This window comes from Ziziphus jujuba, chromosome 1, assembly GCF_031755915.1.
Source record: "Ziziphus jujuba cultivar Dongzao chromosome 1, ASM3175591v1".
In the NCBI taxonomy this organism is placed as follows: Eukaryota; Viridiplantae; Streptophyta; class Magnoliopsida; order Rosales; family Rhamnaceae; genus Ziziphus; species Ziziphus jujuba.
Genome location: NC_083379.1, coordinates 25462479 through 25472898, shown reverse-complemented (window position 1 = coordinate 25472898; position 10420 = coordinate 25462479). Strand labels below are relative to the sequence as shown.

At 29.6% G+C, this 10420-nt stretch overlaps 1 protein-coding gene across 1 annotated transcript; it reads right to left on the bottom strand.

Annotated features, from left to right (window-relative positions):
• Positions 1–6675: 6675 nt before the first annotated feature.
• LOC107433085 (protein PHLOEM PROTEIN 2-LIKE A9-like) lies at positions 6676–9880 on the bottom strand. The gene is made up of 3 exons (XM_048467391.2): positions 9723–9880; positions 8871–8956; positions 6676–7318 (listed from the first exon to the last, which is right to left on the bottom strand). The coding sequence occupies exons 1-3, from the start codon at positions 9774–9776 to the stop codon at positions 6922–6924; spliced, it is 537 nt and encodes a 178-aa protein (XP_048323348.1). The 5' UTR covers positions 9777–9880; the 3' UTR covers positions 6676–6921.
• Between the last annotated feature and the right edge of the window lie 540 nt (positions 9881–10420).

Here is a 10420-nt window from a genome sequence, read left to right as displayed (position 1 = left end):
TTCTTGTTTGATTTCAGTCTCACTAGCCTCACTCTCGGATTCCACCTCTCCATTACCCTTAATTACCATTATCCTTCTATTCGGGCATTGGCTGGCTATATGGCCTCTTCCTTGGCACTTGAAACAAATAATTTCCCTTGACTTTTGAGGTTTAGGTTCAGATTTTACCTCACCTTTAATGGGAGGCAACCCAAGTTTACTTTTATTTTATGGATTATTTTTCTTTACTTTCATAATAGTTTTCATTGGTTTTATTAGATTTTGATGTATTTTTTCGTATTTTTAAGCTTGAAAACAAGTAAGTGGATTTAGAAAAAATATCATTGCCAAATAACAAAATTTAAGAGTTTAAAGGTAGTAGCTTAAGTGTTGTAGGACTATAGAAGGAGGCTATGCTCCTAACAGATAAAATATTTTTAGATTCAAGGCTGAGAGTATAGCACCTCGATGTTAAAGTGCTTGAGCCTTGCAACTAACCACCCCATTTTGATTTTGCTATTATTCATTGATTTAGCACTCTTTTATGATCTTTCTAAGTGCGTTAATGAATTTTTGAGTGCGTGAGCAAATAGTCTTCAATTTAGGGTAGTATAATAAATTCTTATCTTTTATTTTTCCTTAAATTTTATTACTTAAACATTGAGGACAATGTTCATCTCAAGATCTGTTTTGTGGGGGTCTGGGGGAGGGGAGTGGGGGCGGCTGGGCAGCTTAATAAACATGTTGAGCTTAGGTTTGTTTTGTTTGGTTTCACAGGTCGTTCTTAAGTGCATGAAACAAAAATATATATATATATATATTTTTAATTTACAGCAAGGCCGTGGTTTTGTTTCGTTTCATTGATGAAATTTTGTTTTTTCAAATTTGGCTATTTTTCTTAGTAATTAATGGGCCGATTGATGAGAATATGCCCGAGCCCGCACAACCAACTACCTGCTAGGGTGCTGACCCAATACGGATGAAGATAGGGCCGATCACTAAGGCTCAAACTAAGCGATTTAAGGACAACCTGGCTGCTTTTATACAAGGAGTAATTAATTCTCAAAATTTCTTGTCAATATCCAAAGATATAAGACCCGTTTTAACCATCCGAGTGGTGGAGTCCAATACAGACCTAGGTAGCTGTTTTCGTGCAAATATGGACTCCCGGCAGAAAGAAATGGTTCCAACACTTCATGGATTCAATACATATCTTTAAGAGTTCATTTAATTAAGTCAAGGTTGCTTTAAAGGAAATCAAAAAGGGCTTTTTCGCATGAGAGAGAAAGTTGGCCGGTTTTGCTGTATTATTTGCTGGCCCTACTGTATTTTGCTGAGTTGGACTTTTCTCTTTGATCCAGGCAAGGGCAATGTGTGGAACTCAATGATAATTCTATTTGGCATCCTACAAGGCATATGGAAGCTGATTTCGAGCTTAAATTGGTCAAATATTGGTCAAAAATAGCTTAGTCAAAAAGATAGTTATTTAGTTTCCTAATTTGATTTTAACTTTTTGTTTAAGGAAATTAGTCATTTATTTGGTTTTTATTTATTTATTTTCTAGAAAAATCAAATTAGGAAAGTTATTATTTTATTATTTTCATTGTAAAATAGTTAATTCCTAATTCAAAATAAATGAATGAATTAATCCAAATTAGATTAGGAAAGGAGGTGAATTTCGACCAAGCTAGGTTTCCTATTCTTTGGTGGCCGGTTTTACCTCGATAATTGGAGTTTTATTTTATTCTTTACTAGCCTATTTAAGGGCTTATTTTTTAGGAAGAAGACACCTTTAATAATATTCAAAATTTATTTTGTGAGATTGAATTTCTCTTTGTTCTCTTTGAACACCTAAAACACCATTAGAGAATAAGTGTTTTAGTTTTGACTTATCAATATGATACCCATCACCTATTGTGGTGTCTTCATTATAATAAGGTTTCTAATCATAGGTTGGTTAGGGGTTGAGGTCAATCCATTAAAATCTGAGCTTAATTGAGATCCGAGCTAATATAATACAGGTTTAGATGCGTGTCAAGCTAAGTTTGTGTGACCAATGATAACTCTATGATTGAAATCAGATTAGTTCTTAGCTAGTGGAATTACATGATGCATATTTTAATCCCTAAATTTAACTTCACATGTTGTCACTTTCAAACTTTTTATGAGCACTTTGTCAATTATGCTTGATTTGGATTGTATCTTGGAGAAAATTTGCATGGAATTAGAGTACAATAATTACTATTGAACTTTAGAATTGCATTATTAATACTTAAGGGAAAATCCTAAATTATTGCACTACTAATAAAGTGATTTAAATTATTTTTGTTTGCATTTGACCCTTTCTAGCTTACCTATTTATTATTATATCCTTCATACAAATTTTTTGAGCTTTATTAGGCTGCATATGAAGATTTATATTCAGAGCATTTATTTTTTTCAACCTTGTTTACCTACCCTTATTATGAGTCCAAATGTTTTTATTTCATACCTTTGCATATTGTAAAGAAAGCTTAATTTTGAATTGATATGAGTATATGCTTTTTAATATGTAAAAGGAAGAATAACAAGAGAAATTAAGTTGGGGGTTTTGTTTATGTATGGTTGTGACTTTAATATATGTATTCTTTGATGTATTTGAAAATTAGAATGTTTATGTATTTAATATATCGAAAGTTTTATCAACTAGTTGATATGATCATAAAACATTCATCATTCTATTCATCATCATGATTGGAAAAAAATAACAATATCAAAATAGAAAAGAAAAACGAAGACAAAATAAAAAAGAAACAAAAAAGTATAAAATAAAAAGAAAAATATAAAAATGCCAGAAAAATAAAGGCATTTCTAACGAAAAGAAACCAAAAAAAAAAAAAAGGTGTTCAAAGGTGATGACAAGTCAATGTAATGGTGATGATTTCAAAAAAAGGTGTTCAAAGATGATTTCAACAAAAATCGTAATGGTGATGACAAGTCAATGTCCAATAAATGATGATCTACAAAATAATAGATTTTGAATTTTTATTTTAGTTTCCTTATTCAAAGGATTATGTTCCATTGAAAGTAGTAGAATATTATCATTTTGGAAATAAAAGGTGTTATAAGCTATTGAAATGTATAAAGGAAGGAAAGAGGAAGATAGGTTCAAAGTAAAAACATAATCTTCTTTTTAGTCATGTATTCAATGAGATTTGATTTAAGTTTTCTTGCTCGTTATTTATTTTCCTATCATTTTTTTTAAAGTCTTTTACCGATTGGCCTTTTGATTATAAGCTTAATAATGGCCTACCAATTCAAGGTGATCATTATTCTATATTAGTGGAGAGTTATTGATTATATCAAGCATATTAACTTCATACTTATTTTTTTCTCTAACTCGTCTAGATTTATTCAAGTGCATGACATTAGATGATAAATATTAATCTCAATACACACTTTATAAGTAATATATGTGTTGACTGGAAGATAAGACATTGAATTGCATGAATACTTGAAAACTACTTTTGAATTAATATATTATGCAATCCTTAAGATAACCCATTAAAGTACTACATTGTATTTTTTAAGTGTTTTAAACGTTTATTTCCTTTCCCTTTCTTTGCTAGGGACTAGCAAATCTTAAATTAAAGGTATTTGTTAGACATCAAATATTAACTTGTTATTTTATAATTTATACTTGATTGTTACCAAAAATCACTAATTGTTTGGTTTTCTAAATTTATGAGAAATAGAATGAATTTGGTCATTCTAACACCAAATTTGAATTCCTCTGGTTGAAAAATGGTGGAAACCGATATTGATCTCAAGTAGATTAAGCATTAGGAAGATTTCAAAAAAGCATAAGATTAGGGCAAGGTTAATCTAAAGAGAACAAGGTCTTCAAATTGTTGGAAATTGATTTTTGGAAGTGTTGTGCTTGGCTTGGTTAGAATAAGCTGCTGAAAATATTTTCAGCAAAGCCGATTTTGTGTTTCTCTTGTTTTCAAATGGAAAACTAATGTATTTTCCAAAAAACAAAATCACTTATTTTTTGTAATGTTTGTACATACATATATATAGCTTACAAAAGTGGTGCAAAAACACACCATAGCCGAACCTATGCACCAATATTTTTCAAGTTCTTCATGGTGAAGTAACAATATGTGTAAAGGTAACTTCATCACATGCTTCATAAGGTGTCGATAAATGTTGCCTTATTGAGTACTTCATATTAAAGTAGTTCTCATGCATGATACCACATTTCTTCATATGTATTGGAGGAGAGGGAGGCTGAATGGTTAAGCTCCATGTCAACAAGGAGCTGTCCAAGTCATCATCCTAGTCACTAAGGTGTTTCCTTGTCATCAAGGTGCTTAGGTTTCCTTAAACCTTAATTTAGCTAAAATCTTTGTGCATCAAATTAACTAACCTAGATTACACAAAATTTGGCTTGAACAAAATCCAAACAAAATACAAAAAAACAAGCTTAGAAAGCAACCCCTCGACCAAGGCTCCCAAGTCTCATGTTTGCTTTTGTTCATGGCTAACAATGCCATGATTCTTTAACAAAAAAGTCTTAGAGATTTCAAGAAGAATATCTAAAAATTCCATAGAAATTTCATGGAGAATTTTACAATGGAGGTGGATATCATATGAATCCTCATGATCTCATGATTCCAAATTGACCATTATTTTGGAATTCCAAAATATGAGTGACATTATATTGTCGTTTGAAGTTTAGAATTTAGAAAAGAAAAGTTCCAAAAAGGTTGAAGATTTTAATTTATCCTTACCATTGACCAAGTTAAGGGACATAATTTATCCATGTCGCATCATATTATTTGTCGAAATCATCAAGTATCTTTGAGATTCAATGATCAAAATCAAAAGCCAAGATTGAAAGATTGCTATCCAAGGGTGTAGATTTTAAGAACAATTTCAAGCACATGTGGGAATTAGAAATTATTGAGTACTTAGCAAAAATAAATTTGCACCACGCATGGGTTCCCATAAACCTTTACCATAGCTTCCTTTCCGAAATTCCTAAATTGGTCCTTTGGTCCCTATAACGGCCGAAATTTTACCCTTTAAGCTATTATTGCAAGTCTCTATTTAACATAACTTATATTTTTATTATTGGTGACCTTGGAGTTTGAGAAAACCTAAATGACCTAACAGAGTGAGTAAACCTTGTATGGGCAATGAGAATGAAAACTTTATAAAAGCTTGCATGTTTTGGATGGGGAATACCCCCACATACCGCTTACCATATATGGCACATACACATGCATTAAAGAGGGAGAGAACTTTAACTGAATTTCCCAAGATTTGAAGAAGCAACTGATGTTGGTGAAGTGACACTCCCTTTGCTTGGAGAAGATCTCTTATGTTCTTTGGCTCCTGAAGGCATGCTTTTTGTGATTTAAGACATTGGAAGACTCGGTACCACTGAAGCTTCATACTTGTGGCCATAAATTTGGTTTTTTAATTATTTTTCTTTTGTTTTCTTGAATCAAACTTGTTTTTGAATTATTGATGATGTTTACTTCAACTATAATGAACTAAGTTTAGAGTCAAGGTTATGAATTTAGTGCTAGTTATGAAGATTTATTATTTTGATATTTTTAAATATTGGTATTCTTTAAATAATTCAACAAGCTAGCTAGTTTTTAATGCTTCATGATCAACCTTTTTCATGCATGAATTAAACTTTATATTTGTAGGAAAATGTAGATTATTTTGTTGTTTAATGGATAGTTTGCATGCTTGCAGCACCCTTGCTAGTAAATGTGCCATGTTAACTTAATTATCTTATTGCAGGACTTTAGGTCTTAATTTGGGTTTTTGTTATTAGTATGAAAATCTACTAATCTCCTAGTTTCTTTATATTCAGTTATTTGAAAAATAAAATTTTAATATTATTATGATTAAACTTCGTTGACATGGTCAAATATTTACATCATGTTATTCTTGCAAAATTTTTTGTAAACTGGATTTACTATTGGTAACATCCAGAGTTCCTAGTTCGTTATCATAGTTCTTAATTCACTTGAAATTGGATTTCTTAAAGCCTGCAATTTAATTCTATTGCTTTCTTTAATTTAATTTTTGTTTTACTGGTTTGCTAAAAAATCAATTTTGGTGTTCATTTTAATATTATAATTTAATTAGAGTTAATAATGATTTGCTAAAAAATCAATTTTGGTGTTCATTTTAATATTATAATTAATTAGAGTTAATAATAAATTATTTTCTTGGGTTTGACACTCCGGTTTTCTCAAAACAACTTTTTTACTTGATTTATCATTTTCAAGTATTTTCATAGTATCAATTATTTTCCTTTCCATTAAAAAATAACCTTTGATGGAAAATTTGGCTTTTATGGAAAATAAAGAATGTTTGGCAAAGCCTCTGAAATAGAAATTATGAAAAATAAAGGATATTGACATAGCTTCTAAAATAGACATTTAACTTGACATTGTCGAGATGGCATCATTTTGACATTTAAAATAAACATTACATTGAAGGGCTTTTTCTTTAAAAAACTGTCTATTTTGCTTATGTGTCAATGCACATTCTCATAATTTACATCTCTATTGAAAATGTTCTAAGTAGGTAGGTACTCCAGAAGTACTAGACCTTTTTCTTCAACCAGATTCGCCAACATAAGATAACATGACATGAATGCGCGTGCCATGCTTATGCACATACATGAAAATCAAATAGAATATTCATATATTTTATTTTATTATTTCTGACGTATATAAATATATATGCTAAAGAATTTAGCAATCTTAATTTAAATCGTTCTCACTAATGATATTTCAGGGTAGTCCTCATTATTTAGATGCTTGCAGACATTTGTATTGTAAACATACAAATACACACACAAACAAGCAAAAGTTATATATATATATATATATATGTATATAGGTTGAACTCTATAAGTTCATTGCCTATTTAACTGTTTATAGCTTCCACCCTTTTTACATATGCCTCATGAATCAACAAACCTCCCTTCCATTTTCCACTCCATACTTCATACAGACCAAAATAGATCTGCCTATCCTCATCATCTGGTTTAATCACGAGTCGAATATTTTTTTGCGAACTGCCACCATTAGCTTGTTGTTCGTCCTTATTCAGTGGTGATACCTTTTTCCATGCGTACTTTCCTCTTTTCCCAACCTTGGCCATCAGAAAAACATGGCAGTTAGACCATCCAAATGCATCGTCCTTAAGTGCTATTTTGAAACCAACTTCATAATTTCCAGCAGCTGGAGGTTCTCCTTTTTTCGTCTTACCGGTTACCTCAAGCCAAGAAACTTGTTTCAGCTCTGCAGCGCCAGTCGTGCTCCTAAATAAATGTAAAGTTGTCAACCCTAACGCTAATTTTCTATTTTCTTAAGGAAGAAAATAATAATTACTATCTCAAAATTGACTCTACATATAATCCCAATCACATTAGAATCTCATTTGTTAGAATATATTGCAAATTAGTCAAAATAGATTTGTCATTTATGCTTTATCGTGACTAATTTGCACTTTGCTAAAAAATAGTTTATTTAACTTAAATCCGTTCACTCCATTTGAATATATATATATATATATATATATAGAGTTAAGCAACATTTAAAATCTATCAATAAAAAACAGTTGGCTCCATTTGAATATATATATATACTTATATAGTTAAGCAACATTTAAAATCTATTAATAAAAAACAATTTAAGATTGAAAAGAAAAATTAGAAAAGCAAGATTATTAGTAGTGAAAACTACATTCAGCATATGGCCAATAATAAAGTCATTGAAAATACACTAGCAAGTTCAGGGTTCAAACGTTTACGTATGTGAAAATCTTTCCTCTCCAAAGTTGTAATTAAAAAAACAATAAACAAAATACAAATTATGACATGTTAAAAAATGAAACTTGAAAATAAAAATAAAAATAAATTACTAACTCAAACGGAAAATAAATGATGATAACTAAAATTCGTAGTTGAAAAAACTTTTAGTTTTAAAACGTGTACTTTCGTATATTAGCGAAAGCCAACAAGACTATGGTAGATGCAACTAATATTAATGACTGAATTTAAGCATAAATTATAATAAAATATTGTTGACTTAATAATATTGCATCATTCCAATATTCTGTCTTTTTATTAACAGACTAACTATCAAATAATTTGACTGATTGAATAGATAATTTATAACCAATATTACAACACGTATGAAGCCATCAATATCATATCATCAAGAGAATTATTTTTAAAACAAAATGAAACTACCAAATACCAATGTTAGAATATAGGTATAATACCAATTAGAGGAAATGAGATGTACTACAGGAAGGAACTTTGAGAAAGTACGTCAAGAACGATATTATTTTTGTAAGGAAAAGCAATCATGTTAAAAAATGATGAAATGAAACTTATACATACCTTTCTGAGTTTTGGGTAATTTTTTCAGTTAATTAATAAAAATCAGCAAAAAATTTTATGTAAAGGATTTCGTGAAATACGAATATCAAATTAGCTGGTGGTATTAATATCTTTATTTCATAATTTCCTATTCACATCCATAAGATGGTGGTACGTTTCAAATCAATGATCTAGACATACATATGCATGTATAAAGTTCTGGTCACTTAAGGAATATTGCTTGTAACCAAAAAAACCCAAAAAAAAAAAAAAAAAAAAAAAAAAAAAAAAAAAAGACTATATAGCAAATAGTAAAGATGCCACTTTAATTAATAATTTAAAACTAAAAATTTAATTGAACATGTAACAACAATCAACACCTAATATATTAATAAATTTCTGCCATAAAATAAGAAAATATGCTGCCACTATATCAAAATTCTACATGTATAATAACCCAATATAATTAAATAGGGTTCTTCCTTACGTGGGTTCAGGTAAGCGCCAATAGCGGGCATCTTCACCCCAGACAATATTAAGTGCTCGCGGTTTAAAAATCGTAAGTCCTTCTTGCTGTAGTAATTACATAATAAGAAAAGTATTCATGAGTAAATATATTAAAATGAATATATGGAATTAGAGAAAAAAATATTTTCCGATCACAACAACTCCTAAAAATTACTGGTGTTAATTACTCTGGCTCTTTATTTTACTCTCAATTTGCCCTCCATTTTCAATTTTTTCAATTGAACATCTTAATTTTAATTTTAGTTTTAATTTTTATGTCCTCTAATTTCAACTTTTTTCAATTAAAATTCTCAATTTCACTGTTTCAATCCGGTCACATAAAATAATGAAAATTTTAGTCAAAACAAACGTCGCACTATGTAATTTGAGTAAGATCCAACATTATTTAATTAACTTAAAAGAATAAAAACTAAGATAGTTAAAAAGAAATGAAAAAAACCAAAAAAAAGCCATCCAAAGGAAAGAAAAAAAAAAAAGGTTAACTGCATACTACAAGGATCAACTATAAAAATGCTAATATTGAAAAAAATAAATAACCTGAAATTCAGGAATTAAATAGAAAATAATTGTAAATGTGCAGGTACTAAATTGAAACTAAAATTAAAAATGAGGTGCTAAACTGAAGAAATGGAAAATAGTCCATTTTCTAATTTTTTTCCTTTTTGTTTTTAATTATTTTTTCTTTTTTATGAAAGCCCATTTTGTAGTTATTTAATTAGGAAATAACCCTATATAATAAATGCGAACTATTTAACTAATGTAGAAATGCACGAGTTAAAATATATATAACCGAATCCAAAGGAAAACTTACAGGTTTGGTTATTATGTGATCTTCCTCTGCGTCATGATGAGGTTTTTGAGCCATTTCCTTCTTTCTCTTTTGCTTCTTCTTTTAGAATGACTTGCTTCAAAGGTGTGCGTATACCCTCAAGCCTCCTAACCTTTTATACATGCAAAGATATGAAAGTTAGGAGAGAATATATATAAACATAACGTGTTTAGCACAAACAGAAAGTGAGAGAAAGAGATTACTTGAAAAAAGGAACAATTCCCAAATTGAAAAAGCAACAAAAAATGGAATCAATTCGAGGGAATGCTTTGAACTTGATGAAATGAAGGTTCTTTGGCTTTACAGAAAGAATATATTTGGACTGCTGTAAACGTTTTCCAAAAAGAAGTAAAAGATTAATAAATCTTATTGGATGGGGGTCTAGATTCTTTTTTCGTTTGGACAAAAGATGTGGCTCTAATTTCGATCACGTAAAGAATCAATTTGCTCTTTGGATTTTGTAACCTTTTGGCACAATCCAAATACATTTTAATATAGAAAAGTCGAATAACGAATTTTTATTCGAAAGCGAAATTACTTTTGACTATTTTAAAATTGTTCTCCCCTCCAATACATAGTTTGTGATACGAGTTTAGATCGATTTGTTCATAAATCCGTATTATATTAATTCGGATCGAAATTAAGTTCAAATTTTAGTGGTCACTTTGACCCCTAATCAA